We start from the raw sequence: 14,490 nt of genomic DNA, 5'->3' as shown, positions 1-14,490 counted from the left end.
ACATAGGCCTCACCTACTACAATTTCCCGAAACGGTGAAACACACTAATAATCATTCCTTCGAGCCCATTCCCTCGCTATTTGCAGGTTTCAATTTCAGAACCAGGGGGTGCTTCTCCCAAAGCGTATACGTATGTTGTTCCGTCCAGCCCTCACTCTCCGGGCAAAGCTCGAGGTCAAAGTTGTAGAAGACCTTCGCCACAATCAAGCGCATTTCATGGTAAGCCATACTATTCAAGCTGTCAGCGCTATAGGTAGGCCTTTTAGATTAGGTCGACTTACTTCTTCCCCAAGCAATCTCGTGGGCCGTAGGAGAAGGGTTGCAGTGCGAATTGATTGTCGTTGGCAAAGCGGGCATCCTCACCCGTCCAACGCTCAGGAATAAACGACTGGGGGTCCTTGAAGTTCTTCTCTGAAGTGTACATTACTTTATGAGGCACAGTGATGGTAGTCTAGACAGGATGTGTCAGCTGTAATCCCACACCATCAGCCACGGCAGAGACTCACCCCAGGGGGAATAAATACTCCACAAACTGTAGAGCCTTCAGGAGGTGTCAGCCGTGGTAGACCAACAGGGACTGGCGGGTAGAGTCGCAGGGCCTCCTTGATACAAGCGTTGAGATAGGGGAGTGCGGCGATAGAGTCCATATGCATGTCTTCTGCGTTTGCAAAGGTGCTACGTATCTCCTCGTTTAGCTTCTTCATGGCCGCAGTATTTTTCAGGAGGAGGTATGTCAACCCAGACACTAGAGTTGCTGTAGTCTCTGTTCCAGCTACCATGAAAAGTGATGAATTCGAGTCCATTTCTCCTCGAGAAAGGCCTTGACCCTCTGGTTGTTTGAGCACCAGATCCCACAAATCCACTCCCTCCGAGTCTCTCCCCTTCTCCAGTCGCTTGGTCACTCGTTGCACAGAATGCTGGAAATGTTCGTATCGTTTCTTTGCGAAAGACTCTGGAACTAGGGCTTTGAAAATTTTGTACAGGAGAGGGTACCAGTTGATTATCCCGATACGTGACCCGAATTTGACTGATGCAAAGATCATGCTGACCCAAGGGTCATACTCTCCTCCCTCGAGCATGTGTAACGGTTCTCCAAAAGTAATATCGCCCATGATATCGAAGGTAGTGAAGTTGTACATCCGGACCATATCCCATTTTCGATTTGGATCCTCTTCAATGCCACCGTACAGCTTCTTGACAAGAATGTTAACATATTTCATAAAAAGTGGCTCCTGTTGCCTAAGTGCCCTATCCGAAAACGCGGGTAGGAAAATACGACGCATTCGCATGTGTTTATCATCATCTTTGCACGTGATTAGGTTCCGCACATGGTTAACTGGTTTGCCGTAGCGATGCCAATGCTTCCTGGGCATGGAGCCGGCAGAACCTTTGCTTCCATGTCCATGGACGTCTTTCCAGGCCTGGGGGTCGATGATGCTTAACTCGTCAGGTGCAATGCGAACTATGTCGCCATATTGTCGATGAAGATTGCCCGCAAACGGAACCAGATTGCCTTTGAACGCCGCGATGAGATACGGAATCCGGGTAGCAGCGTTAATCTTGGGTCCTGGAAATTGACATAGGGGGTGGAAGTAGGCCCTGTAGAATGCCCTGGCAATGAGACGAATAACTACCTAGAATTAGACGTGAGATTGTAGACCGCAGGATGGGCTTAGTGCAGAACTGACGATAACGAGAACGGATGTGATAACTCCGGAGATTGATGCGCGTTGCAACACACTGAAAAGGCCTGGAGGCACTTCGACTGTTGTCGACATAGTGGCCGTCATGTGGTGGGTCTGGAAAAGGAGATGTAGCGGAAAGGCGGAGAAGTGCTGCTACTTAAATACACAGGAGATGTCAGGGTGTTAGCGGAAACAATGCCGCCTTAATCTTTCCTCAGACGTTGGACGAAAGCTAGTGGCTAACTGGGTACTTGCGGCCAGTCTCATGGCCCGGATCCAAATAACAAGGTCGGATTCAAATGGGAGTACGGCAGCGAAGGAAACGGAGCTTGCACCCTTGGGGTTGCATCCTAGATCCAAAGACAATTCGTTAACATCACCATGGTGGTACGCAGGCCTCGCTCATCAAGTGCGGAGGGTCGGACATTATCTCCCCATTCTTTGGGTGGCGGATATGGGACAAAACCCAAGGGTTCCAAGGGTTCATACGCAAGGATAGCCTCATGATTTGTCCAAAGCTAAGGTCTCGTTGATTAATGTGCATTTGGTGAACTCGGCAAACCGATTTTCGTCCGCGTATGGGTCAGTGTGAAACAAACAAGTGATACCAAACGCGAACAAAGAGGGTCTACTCGGACACTCCAGCCCGGTGCCTGCAAGCTGTCTGTTTTGTCCGGGGAGTCGAAGCCCCCAGACTTGAGGTTGCGAAGATGAAGTCGAGATAATCCTTCGGTGTAATAGCGCTGAACCCCGCTATGATTGGTCGACCGCAATGTGGCGCTTGTTAGAAAGCATCGTGACCTCGCGTCCCGTCATTTTCCTGAACGCCGCCATCCACACTCTCGAGTAGCATTCTTTATAGCAATGGCTACTGCTCCTTCACGGCGGGGCTTGTCTTTGATCGTCTCAATTCACTCCTCTAGAGCAGCCCCAATTTCATACAGGATATCTCAATCCCGCAGCTTCATCTTTTCACCCATTTCGTCCGCATTCGCGACAGGCAACGTCCGCTCTGCCACGTCCACGGCCACTGCCCCAAAAGCCACGTCTACAACCAGCACAGCGTCCAAACCTGCCACGACCTACCGGGCAGCACCCTCCACTTCCTCCACTCAAAGAACAGTCGTTCCCACGTTTGGCGCCGCCGCAGAGCCTCCGCCGCCTACCGCTCGAAGCACTTCTGTTGAAGCAGCTGCCAAGCAAGCACAAGCACAGCGATCGCTTACCAATGGACTAGGTGATGAGCCGCCGGAGCTGGTAGGCGTTCCTGCTATTGACTGGACACGGTCGTACCATGGATTGGGTGGCGGCGCGTTTACAAAAGAGCAACAAGATATACTACTAGCCCCCATTGAGCAAGACGATGTCGAGGTGAAGCCTGATGGGCTGTTGTATCTGCCTGAGATCAAGTATAGGAGGATATTGAACAGGGTGTTTGGGCCCGGAGGTTGGGGATTGGCGCCGAGAGGAGAGAGTATTGTGACGGGGAAGCTGATTACGAGGGAGTATGGGCTTGTGGTCCAGGGCAGGTACGTTCTGGCTTCTCTGGCACTTCTTACCGGCTAGGACTAATTGATGTTTGCAGACTTGTTTCCATCGCCCGTGGCGAGCAGCAATATTTCGACCCCGACGGCATCCCCACAGCCACCGAAGGCTGCAAGTCCAACGCCTTGATGCGATGTTGCAAAGATCTTGGCATAGCGTCCGAGTTGTGGGATCCTAGGTTCATTAGAAAGTTCACGAAGGATCTAACTAAGGAGGTATGGGTCGAACATGTCACCACCAAGAAGAAGCGGAAGGTGGTGTTGAGGAAAGACGATACCGTGAGATACCCATTCAAGGAATCGAAGATGTAGATGGCCACGAAGACTTTTTGGACTACAAATTATGTATGTGACGACGGCTCATAGGAACAATTACGCAAAGGCCAACCCGCGAGTAGAATGCATCTTTCGGCATCATGTTCAGAAGCCGCCGTCTATCTATGCTGATGCATAGACTGTATTATATCATCCCTCAATGTACATCTCATGAGTGCCGCAATTCCATTCATCTTGCGGCGAGAATAATACTGCCTGTCACTCGCCAAGTCGGCGAGGCTAGAGGTGTTTTGTCTACCACCTATAATAATATTCCGAAGCCGAACCCAAACTCCGCAATCATAAAACTCTACAGGGTTGGTTTCCGGCACAAACTCTCAGCGATCGCCAAGATCAAATCCAGTAGACCGTCCCTGACTCGCATTATCTCTTCCGTAAGCAAGCGGGTCCTCCTCTTCGGGCCTCTGTCCAGCTCGCCAGTTCCAAGGCATCCATCCACCTTGACTAGTCCTTCGGTCGAACGCTGGGGGCGTGGTAGGATATGGAGGATTACTTGCCTCGTCCCTCTCAATCCTGTCAAACTCGGCCTCGCTCCTGCTCTTAGACAACCCACCTCCCTCATAATATCTACTTCCGCCCTCCCTCTGCGATTTAATATTGGCGTGCTCGCGGTCGAAAGCTGACATGAGAGCAGCCAGTCGTTCCCTTTGTGCCGCGACATGTTTCAACCTATCGTCGTTGTTTCGGATGCTGTCTGGAATGAGGGTTGAACTGCGATTCAGCTCCTCGGCCTGCGCCTCCCGGTTTCCGGCATATAGAGCACTAGCTCCACTCAGCGCCTGTGTGACCAAGCTGTACAAGTCGGTGTCAGGTCTGGCGGACGGCATGTTAAATCGCGACATGAATGTCTGCGCATAGCTAGCACCTCGACTTGGTGGCGGGCTAGGCTGTCGGGGAGCAAACCCAAGAGCGTTGACCTTCACCCACTCAATTCCCTGCTGCAGATATGCCAGTCCAGCGCTTCGCGCGCGGTCATGTGCATCGGTGATGAAGTCGTCAATTTCGCGCTCGTGGTGGTATAAGAATGGATCGATGTATTCTGTGTAGAGGAATGTTGCGCCCTGGGAGCCCGGTAGGATGAGGTATAGGTGGATGAAGAACCGGAACCAGGCGTAGAAGGGAACCCAGGTTAGAACGAAGTCGAATGTGTTCTCGACGAGGTGAAAGAGAGATAGTACGATGAAGTATATGAGCCATGGTGCGAGGACCGCGGGGTCGGAGGTGTGGAGGGCTTTGTAAGAGGCGAAGGCGGGGAAGAGGACGGTGGTTGTAACACTGAAAGGGTTGTTAGCTCAGGTAGCGAAGGTTTGGTAGTTTTTTGAAGCGATTGGGAGCTAGAGAGGTGGCAATGAGGCATGCTACAGCCTTCTATAGCTTGAACCTTGCTATTGGACTTCACTGCGGGGCAAAACACCTACGTTAGACCGTCGGCGATGAAGCTGAACATAACGGCGATTGTTTGTCTCAAGCAACTTCTAGGTGAGAATTTATGTATGAGGGAAAATCCCCAAGAGGACAGATATACTGGTGGCGGGGCTTGTGAGGCGGAGGAGGCCAGGCAGCTGGGCAGTGATGTAGATGTCTAGGTTACTCAGCTCCATCGGGCCTTTTATGTCCGCAAGAACCGATGACTTTGTCTCTTGAGACTCAAGCCACAGATATGACGCATTTGTCCAACAAAATATAAGGGCCGCATGATAAACACAGTCACCCACTTGTTGTTCCCATGAATACACGAGCTTGTGCACAACCGTTTGTGAGGAGATGTAAGCTGCTTTGACTACCTGTTCGGGACATGCCGAGGTAGTTCTGTGGAGACTAGTGCACTTCCAGGTTTCAACCTACTGCGTAAAGAATCAGATCAATTCATGTGAAATATCTCCGTGCGATCGCACAGCCTCATCTAAGGTTCTCTTTAAGTTTCGGGACGAAGAGCAATTGTTCTCATTTTGTATGCGACCAGATCAAGCAATGGTTTGTGGGACGACTCCCAAACTCTGTCTCTCGAGATCCAGTCAAAAGTCGTTAATTGAACCTTACTATCCTTCTTCTGTATTTCTCCAGTGTCTTTCTCCAGTCCAAGCTGGCATCTTTGGTACATCCGAGTGGCTTGTGTACATGCAGGAAATGTTATTTCTGTCGCAAACGATGTCAGCTCGCCCAACCATGCACGCTAGGCAGCAAGTGGGGTTTTCTCCTCTCACGAAACACTAACCTCAACTTTGCCTATCACAGCATCATAACTTACGAGAGGGAGAATTCTAGACGGTAATCAGAATGGCATTAAGGAGCGCGTGGTGGATGCAGCCTCCATCCTCTGCTCCCGATCCTACGACCCAACCAGCCCTTCCGCTCCAGTTCTGTCATAGAAATTGGCCTTGGAATCAAATTGCTCACGGTAAGACCTTTGGTGTTTTGGAAAGAATCTTGAAGGAACGCACTGGGTCTGTCTGCCATATAGACACTTACCATTACAGCCAGCCAGCTGTTGCAAAAGGAGCCCGTTTGCCTCGCAGGTTTTCGTTCTATAAGTCTGTAGGGACCGTGGCAGAGCTGGTAATATTCTTGAACGAGGATGTGAGTTAGGCCTTTTTAAATCGAGAACTGCCTAATCATTAAGGCCAGCAACCTAAAGAATGCTTCTTGTAGGTTCTTTCTCCCATTGACATAGATTTCGTTAACACAGGTATAGTATTGCAACCCAGCTCTGCGGCGAAGCAATCCAAGCCTTAGGGTTTTACCTAAAGATTTCGCCATACTTCTTTAATTTTAGCTATGGAATGCTCAATACTGGAACTCTGGCTGACCCAGGTACGTACAGCGAGTAGTTTAATCCCAGTCTAACACGACCTAGCCTTCTTCTTCTCGCTCCAAGTTATGGATAGATATAGTCTGTCCCAAACTCCTTCTGAGGCTAAACGACTTGCTGGGTCTCCAGAAGCCCGCTTTCGTAACATGGATGGAGATCTTATGACACACACATGGCGTGTGACTCGGATTACACTAATCCTTAAGAGTACAGAGGAAAACAATTGTTCTGGACTGCTTGATCTAGACCCCCTGGACGTCGCGATAGCGGATGGTCTGAAAGTACTGATGACGAGACATGAAGAGATAATTATTGGCAGCGCTGAGGGATCCAGTCAATTAGCACGAATCTCATCGATCGTGATGTACATAGTCACATTCAATTGGTATACATTTCTCGCCGAGGCTGAAATGCATTTAGAAGCCTTGGTGAGTTGTTTCCTTTGGCTTAACACATGGTACGCTTGGCTAAGACATGTAGGGGATGAAATGTATGGATGAAGCCCTTACTTCAACCGAGCAACTCCAATACACACGCGAACTACATCGACTGTCTCCACTCTGGGTGCAGGTGCGCCGGCGACTAGTAGCCGCTATGGATCTTACTTACTACATGATTGGGCACCCTTTATTCAATCCAGATCTATCCGTGAATGGGCCATGCGAACTTTTTCTAAGAAAACAAATCAAGATTCTGGAAGATTACACATCACGATGTAACCAACTATCCGATGAAACGAAGACACTCATCAGCTTAATCTTCAATATTGCTACTGTGCAAGACACACGAGCTGCGATTGAGGAAAGCAAGGCGGCAAATGCTTTCGCGGCCAGCATTCGGCGTATCACGGTTCTGACATTTGTCTATCTTCCCTTAACACTGGCAGCGGTAAGTGAATGCCACTTCAACACACATTTTACGGCAAAGCTAATCTCGAGAAAGAGCATTTTCGGCATGAACGTTCATCAGATAACAGGAGAAGAGACTCACCCCGCGATATGGATTTACATCGTCGTTGCCATGGTCTTGTTAGCAGGCACTTTTGCCGCATGGTTTCTCTGGTCTCAGATGCTGTCCAGTTTGGAAAGACGACAAAAGTTAAACGACCTGCTCAAGACTAAGAATGGCAACGCTTCCACTGCGTGAATAATTGCCTACCTCCTTTCCTTTTGGAGATTTTCGTCGCCTTTCCGAATTGGCACTTGTATCTCTTTGCTTCAACCTCAGAGGCCTTACAACTCTACTTCCGTGATGTTTCGAGTGTTATAAATGAGAAGAGCGAGAGGAAAGACCCTTCGCGTAGGTGCCTCGAAGGGGAGCCCTATCACTCCCCCCAGCAGCTAGGAGAAGTGGAAAGAAGCTTTCATTCACTGCGAGGGGAGATGAAGGGTTTATGTACGTAGTGAGAAGGAAGCTTGAAGATGGCCTCGTGGCTGAAGAGTGGGGACAGTGAAGACGGATTATTTGCTTAAATAATGGTGCTATGGTAAGCTTGCAAAAAAAACGTCATCAAAACTCGTTTGATTTTGTCTTCATGGCAAATCAGTGTCTCCGAACATGGGTAGAAATGGTTCTCTATTTATTATCTCTACTCCTTGAAGCGACCGTGGCTATGCTCCTCTTCATCCTGTTTACCTTTTAAATGACCGTGGGTAATCCTCCGTGCTATTTATTCATCCCTCATTATGTACAGTATTTTTCGAAGATTTAAAAATCTGCGCACACATGGATGTTCATACACATAAACGTTACAATATTCCATATTAACTCCCTCACCATAGCCTACATCCTCCCAGCAGGCGCCTCGTAATATCTCGTCTGCGCCCCCGCCCCGGGGGGCGGACCCCACGGCTGTCCCTGCGGCTGAGCATGCATCTGCGCTGTCTCTTGATACGCTCCATGACCCCAAGTTTGTCCCTCCGGCACACCCTGCAACTCTTGCCTTTGCACGTATCCTCCACCTTGCATCTCACTGATATTCCCCGCTCCTGATGTATACCCACTATCACTGACCGGCGCACTAGCATTCGAGTATCGACGGTCCAGAACCGGCTGCCCCTGAACCTCGCTATACCCCTCGGGAATTCCAATCGGCGGACTCGGATACCGCGTATCCCGCTGTATCTGCGTTCTGGAATCCCTAGTATAAGCCGCTGGCATGGGTGGCGATACCGTTCGCTGTCCTGGTCGCCAGTCTGCCGGATATGTACTCGTAGGCCCCATGTTCGGCAACGTAGGTTCCAAGCCTTCCGTAAATCTACTCTGTGTTCCAGGAGCTGGGCCCACGACATTCTTTCTCCATCCTTCTACGCCTGTGCTATTGGTTCCGACGTTACTAATCGTAACGCTTTGTCTTGTGGAGCTGAGGCCCGGACCTAATCCTGTCAAGCTTTCTAGCGCGGCTTTGTCTTTCTTATGGGCTCGGTGTTTCCAAATCAGTAGCCAGAGGAGGACACCGAAGATGAGCGCGGCACCGCCAGCGCCGGCACCGATTCCGATTTTAGCGTTGGATGTAAGACCGACTTTGGAGGGCTTGACTGGGTATTGCATTGCGTAGACGACATTAACGATTGCGGAGGTGGGTTTGGGAGATGCGGTGGGCGTGTCGGTGCCAGTTACAGATTCTGGGATAGGTGGGGGCGTTATGGCGATGGGGAGGGTGGAGTAACAGGGTGTTTGGCCGCCAAAAGCGGTGCTCCAGGGGAAGTAGTTTCTATAGTAATCAGTAGGGTTGGGGTAAGAGATTTGGGATGTAGGCATACGAAGGACAGCAGCCACCACCGATGGAGTGATAATCATCGGGACAACGATCGAGGGTAGCTTGAGCAGGTTGTACTGGATTTGGGAAGCCTCCAGTCCCACCTGTAGGCACGTTGGAGGCCTGTGATGCCGGTATCGTGACCACGATGGTTATAGGAGCTGTTGCACCTGGGATCGTTGAAGGAGGGACATCGAAGGGACAGCAGTCAGGCTTGTCGCCAACACAACCAATAATCGGAGCCCAGTATGCAGTAGGCCCATCGAGAAGCGAGAATTCAGGCGTAGCACAGTATCCTTGAAGAAGGTTTCCAGATCCCGTCCATTTCGGAACCAGAGCGTGAGTAGAAGAACTTGAAGCAGCGGGTCCGGTAGTTTGAGCAGGTACTCGAGTTACTACTGTTACCGGCACCAAACTAGGCTGTGGGACAGACGAGGGAGCAATTTGAGGGGTTTTGGACGAGGGTTTCTCCGAGGTCAGCTCCAGAGAAGAAGGTTTCTCTGAAGTCGGTTCTGTAGTGGAAAGGGGAGTTGAGCTTGGTTCCTGAGAGGAAGTCTGGGGAGCGGACGTACTTGATGGTTCTGACGAGTTTGACGTGGACTGTGGAGTTGATGGATCAGGTGTTGAGGTTTGCTCTGACTTTGCTGAGAGGGTCACTGAAGGGGTTGAAAATGATGTTGGCGTATCCTTGGAGGTTGATTTGATCGTCGGGGTAGGGTTTGAAGTTGTCGTAGCAATAGCCTTGCAGTGGCCAGAGGACCAGCTAGCCATGATTTGATCATTATCTTTACAGCTCTTGTCAGCATTGTTATAAAACGTAATGGTGTGGCTTACTGGGATCAATGCAAGCCGAGTACGGTGTGTCGTGAACGCAGGCAGAGAACTTGTTGTTGTAGTTTCCTAGGGTAGCACAAACGCATGCATCCCCGGAAAAAGTAGCGTCAACAGGAACCTCGCAATTCCCTGCTGCTACTGCTCGACATGAGGAGAATGTGTCTTGCTCATCGGTTCCCTTGAGGAACTATTAATCCCAAAACGTCCAGTATCGTCAATTGTGGGGTTACAGCTTACGGAGCATGTTGAATTGACTGCTCTGGGACGAGCAAAGAATCGAACACCCTCAACCCATTTGGCGAATCCATAGGACGACATTTTGATCCGAAGATAATATAATCGGGAGCGTCTCAACCAGCAACCGTGAACCGACCAGCTTCTTACCAAAGGTCGACCGCAGAAGTTGATCGGAGCTGAAAAACGCAAGGCCAAGGTTCCCAAAGCCAAGGGTCCAGCGCCGATTTAAAAGGAACTGCAGCCCACCTCTCCAAGCTTGAGCCTCGTTCGATTGCCGCCTGGGCGACTTAGGCTCGTCCATTGGTGGCGTTGAGCTGAGGGCGACGCGATACGAATGGCTGGACTCAGCTTGATTCTCGCCAACTGTTTCCGAACACGAATTGTGCATGCCAAAAGTATCACAACTCCTCGATGTAGCGTTGTGGCTCTGTTTCCACACATGTGCGGTGGGATGTAGAAGTGAAGAATTCGTGAGAATGGAGACGATTCCTCCGCGTATGGTAGTGGACATCGCTATCGATTAACGACTGCTGTTCCTCGAACCCGCGTAGACACCTTATTGGTCAGGCCGTGACCCGCCAAAGAAGAGTATGCTCCGAAAAGGAAGGATTATTCCTAATTTAATTTAGAAGGCTTCCAGAGTACAATAAGGACCGTAGGTGCGGTTACTTTTATATTCAACTACAGATGTGTTATAAGATTGGTCAATTCCGTCACGCAAGCTGCGCACGTTTCCATTCCATTTCTTGCCGAAAATGGTATCAATCCACTCATTCATTAGCCTTGCAAAGAAAAAAAAGGCATTGCCACAGTTCCGGATGCGAGTTCGAAGTCCCTTTGCATCTGGCTTGATTCAAAAACCTCAATACACTTAGGCTTCAGTCTTCGCATTCATGAGACTGCTCTTTTCCACTTTCGAATGGCTTGGAACATCAATATGCCGCTAGAGGCCGCTACCTTGATCATATTTATATCAGATCTATCATCATGGTAGGAGGAGCTTCATCATCGACTGGACCCACAGGCAGCACGACACCACTGCATGAAGATCTTGGGATTGCATCCCGATAGAGATTCCAAATTCCGCGTAACTTATTCATGAACAGGGAAAAGGAATACACTGCCAACTGGTGCACGAACTGCTCTTTCGCTGCATAGCTCATGGATCTCCATACTTCCGCCAAGGGTGTGCCAGGAATCCCAGTCATGAGGATATACTCAAATCCAATTTAACTCTTCTCCCGACAAAGCTGGTGGGCGATTATTTTTAGAACCGGAAGTTGTGTCCTAAGGCTAATCCATTCCTCCGTTGCATAATGAGGATTTCGTTGCTAGATTCACCACTGTAGAGCTTGTTGAATACTCCTTGAGTGAGGAGAGATATGCTAACAGCTTGGGATGGTCCGGCTCTTCAACTGCTCCTTTCGTGGATTCAAGGTCGAGCTCGACAGTTCGTCGTGGCACCAATGAAAATGTTTTCTGAAACCATTCGTGGCCTCTAATAGCACTTCTCGCAGCGATGTCTCCCAGTATTACCCATCGTGTCGGAAAGTCGAAGGATAGTTAGGGAGGTAGCTTGTTGAATGGCCTGTAATCATCCACGTGGCGGGAGATCTTCGCAGAGTTCAGTTCGGGGGTGTCTCTCGCCGTTCACAGTAATGCACCACCAATAAATGTGCTCTGTGTCTGGATGTTAGGGCGTTTTACAACATATGTAGAAGGAGAAAAGACTGTAGGGTGTGGGAAGTCGTCCTTGTAACGCAGGTGCCAAGATATATCATGCAAAGACGCCAAGAGTTACGTCATGTGACAAATCTAAAACATCCGAGGTCTCATATCCTTGGCATGGACAGAAGAAGGCCAGGCCCATCCATTCGCTTGTCATTATGCTGTCCTTTGCTTTGACCACGAGGATGATAAAAGTTTAAACGTCGCCAATATTTTGAAACCTTGGATTTCTATGTACTAAATCACAATTTGGTTCCCCTTGCACAGTCCATAATCTAAGGTGCCGCTCAATGGCGATGAGACTCAAGTTATCCATTGAGGCTTGATGAAGAGTTCAGCAGTTAACAAGGTCTCTGAGACTCTAACTCGGCGCCTTCGGCTTCTGCCTATTCAGCAATTGAATAATACTGGCGAGGATTCATCTCACCTGCTGTTAAAACTAACTATGGTAAGGATCGTAAGTTAGAACGATAGCGAAGCAACACAGCCAGCCAGTAGAGAACGTGGGGCGGGCATGCAGGAGAGTTTGTAAGCGCAGGATGTCTAATGGACTGAATATCTCCGTAGTTCTGCTTGCATGTGCTGAAAAGACTGTCATTCCGTTCGGTTTCCTCCCACTGTCTACAATCAACTGTATACCTTCAAACACCAAGCCAAAATCTAGCTTCCTTGCGAATTCTCGAGATTCGCCTCTTCCCTTGTTGTTCTTCTTGGCCGAGCGTAACTAGAAGGTATCCTATTTTTGCCTTTGCTTGGTAAATACAACACACCGTTAAGCAGTATGCCGGGTGCTCTGAGAACACTGTCTTCAGATGATGCGAGGGAGGCACCACAAGCATTATTATATCGAGCACTTGAATCTCGTGCGATCAAGGTTTACGAAATGATTTTTGTGTTACGCTAATGCATGAAATTGTCGATAAAGTAGTTCCCTATTTCTAGAAGCCGTAGCAAGACAAATCTCCGCTAATCAATTTTGCTGCTTTGAGGAGCGCTATAGATATATGCCTGGAAACTTTTACAAGAGCTCCGACTATTTTTTCTATAGCGACTTATCTATCTTCAATAGAGAAATGATCTTTAATATCTTGCGTTCTATCGTCGCCAAAGGGCCCAAGTCTAACTAGCCAAGCATATAAATCTCTTATCTACTCAACCTAATATTTCCTACCCAAGATAATCAGCTATCTAGATCATCTTTAACCACTGTATCCCTAGGATTTGTTCTCTTCCGACGTGGCAGAATATCCCTGAAGCCAACGCGATAAGTACATTCAGATATATTTGAAACTTCAGCTGCGTATTTTTTTTGCGGTAAGTCCTTAAACAACTCACGCCGGGTGCCCTTAAGACACCACCATGCTTTCCATGATCCATTCTATCGATAAAAGGCGTTTAAAAATTGAGTCCAATTTGCGAATTGATCGGGTTGTGGGACTAGAGCTAGGCCTTCCTTGGTACAAGGAGAATCTTAGTCCCCTGTGAAATAGAGCGGCTCTAACGAGCGTCGGAGTACCAAACTTGGGCTTCTTAATTTAGACGTTGGCTTGTAGCGCTACATCAAAATGTTGTGTAATCATTACTCAGGCTGAATAGGTAGGTAGTCAGGTTTGAGAGCAGAAATGGACTTCTAGTTGGGTCATTCTTGGGGATACTCTTCACTGCGGATTTTCCCAGTGTCAGACGCAACACAGACCCTACACTCGCCAAGAATGGCACGCTCCGAGAGATAAGCTCTGAGTCCGATTGAATTCCATTTGAAGTATCCCTTCTAAATGTTCGAAAACCTGTGACCATGAATATTCTTGGATGTCCTTAGATGGTTGCAGAACAGGAATATTTCATAGAGGAAGCTGTCTCGTCAATCGCAAAGGGCACGAAGATGGCTATGCTTTATTTCCAACTTCTCAACCCTGTGCTCAAGTACTCTCTGCTCCAGCTCTGGGCATTGTTTGAACTTTTGCACTAAACTCGTCAAGTGGTTTCCAATATACTCCCAGAAGTTATCAGCGATGTACCCTGCGAGCAAATCTTTCAGACGGTTTTGGATAGGATCGAATGAATCCTTTCTTTTGTGGACGAGACCCGCGACTGACAGAGCCTCTTCTAAAGGCCATGGCAAAGATCTCCTCAGTTTGTTAGCGATATGCTCCATCAAATCTAACATGCCTAGCTCTTCCGCGACTGCCCAAGCTGAAAGGCACTCATCGATCAATTCGCGCCTTTGGTCCTCATTCTCGATGACTCGACGGCCGAAATCATCAGTGAGGAGAAAATCCGCAACCATGTGGAAATCTTCAGGATGAATACGGGAAAGGATAGGCCGGTCGAAGTAGTATCCGTTGCCTTTCTGTATCACAAAGTTCAAGTGTGGTCCGACGAAATAGGCACGGTTTTTAATCGCTTTGAAAGGAACAACGAAGGACATTCTGTGGGGCCCGACGAGGAAAGTGACAAAATCTGGGTTCTCTAGACTAAGTGGTCGAGTATTAGCTTTGCTTAAAGCGCAAGGAAATTACTCACAGATCTGCATCAGGCCCACCATTCGCATTACTGGCC

General features: G+C 48.9%; 5 protein-coding genes across 5 annotated transcripts; 2 read left to right on the top strand and 3 right to left on the bottom strand.

Moving 5' to 3' along the window:
• Positions 1 to 51: 51 nt before the first annotated feature.
• Positions 52 to 1,778, bottom strand: BDR25DRAFT_346521 (cytochrome P450 monooxygenase-like protein; the record flags this gene model as incomplete). The annotated part of the gene is made up of 4 exons (XM_033694150.1): positions 52 to 229; positions 282 to 451; positions 507 to 1,634; positions 1,689 to 1,778. 4 exons carry the CDS (start codon positions 1,776 to 1,778, stop codon positions 52 to 54), a joined length of 1,566 nt encoding a protein of 521 aa, XP_033541555.1.
• A 744-nt stretch (positions 1,779 to 2,522) lies between these two features.
• Positions 2,523 to 3,748, top strand: BDR25DRAFT_307049 (Mgm101p-domain-containing protein). Its single transcript, XM_033690771.1, has 2 exons — positions 2,523 to 3,214; positions 3,271 to 3,748. The coding sequence occupies exons 1-2, from the start codon at positions 2,550 to 2,552 to the stop codon at positions 3,539 to 3,541; spliced, it is 936 nt and encodes a 311-aa protein (XP_033541554.1). The 5' UTR covers positions 2,523 to 2,549; the 3' UTR covers positions 3,542 to 3,748.
• BDR25DRAFT_271326 (uncharacterized protein) lies at positions 3,659 to 5,126 on the bottom strand. The gene is made up of 2 exons (XM_033687253.1): positions 4,984 to 5,126; positions 3,659 to 4,840 (listed from the first exon to the last, which is right to left on the bottom strand). The coding sequence occupies exons 1-2, from the start codon at positions 5,010 to 5,012 to the stop codon at positions 3,883 to 3,885; spliced, it is 987 nt and encodes a 328-aa protein (XP_033541553.1). The 5' UTR covers positions 5,013 to 5,126; the 3' UTR covers positions 3,659 to 3,882.
• Positions 5,127 to 5,842: 716 nt separating this feature from the next.
• BDR25DRAFT_380497 (uncharacterized protein) lies at positions 5,843 to 7,879 on the top strand (the record flags this gene model as incomplete). Its single annotated transcript, XM_033697665.1, has 6 exons — positions 5,843 to 5,963; positions 6,027 to 6,142; positions 6,271 to 6,376; positions 6,420 to 6,802; positions 6,855 to 7,262; positions 7,344 to 7,879. 6 exons carry the CDS (start codon positions 5,843 to 5,845, stop codon positions 7,518 to 7,520), a joined length of 1,311 nt encoding a protein of 436 aa, XP_033541552.1. The 3' UTR covers positions 7,521 to 7,879.
• Positions 7,880 to 13,792: 5,913 nt separating this feature from the next.
• On the bottom strand, positions 13,793 to 14,401 carry BDR25DRAFT_241617 (uncharacterized protein; the record flags this gene model as incomplete). The annotated part of the gene is made up of 1 exon (XM_033685754.1): positions 13,793 to 14,401. A coding segment is annotated over one exon (609 nt), but the record flags the coding sequence as incomplete, so codon positions are not given.
• Between the last annotated feature and the right edge of the window lie 89 nt (positions 14,402 to 14,490).

Source organism: Lindgomyces ingoldianus, assembly GCF_010093535.1.
Source record: "Lindgomyces ingoldianus strain ATCC 200398 unplaced genomic scaffold BDR25scaffold_43, whole genome shotgun sequence".
NCBI lineage: Eukaryota > Fungi > Ascomycota > Dothideomycetes > Pleosporales > Lindgomycetaceae > Lindgomyces > Lindgomyces ingoldianus.
Note: the sequence above shows the minus strand (reverse complement) of the source record. Positions and strands in the feature narration are given on the sequence as shown.

What these genes read in the sequence shown, in the direction of transcription:
- BDR25DRAFT_271326 (XM_033687253.1), bottom strand. Translation starts at nt 5,012, where the DNA reads ATGTTCAGCTTCATCGCCGACGGTCTAAC. An exon ending in TTCATCGCCGACGGTCTAAC is followed by an intron (nt 4,841 to 4,983) that starts GTAGGTGTTTTG and finishes CAACCCTTTCAG; the next exon opens with TGTTACAACCACCGTCCTCT.
- BDR25DRAFT_307049 (XM_033690771.1), top strand. Translation starts at nt 2,550, where the DNA reads ATGGCTACTGCTCCTTCACGGCGGGGCTTGTCTTTGATCGTCTCAATT. An exon ending in GGGCTTGTGGTCCAGGGCAG is followed by an intron (nt 3,215 to 3,270) that starts GTACGTTCTGGC and finishes TGATGTTTGCAG; the next exon opens with ACTTGTTTCCATCGCCCGTG.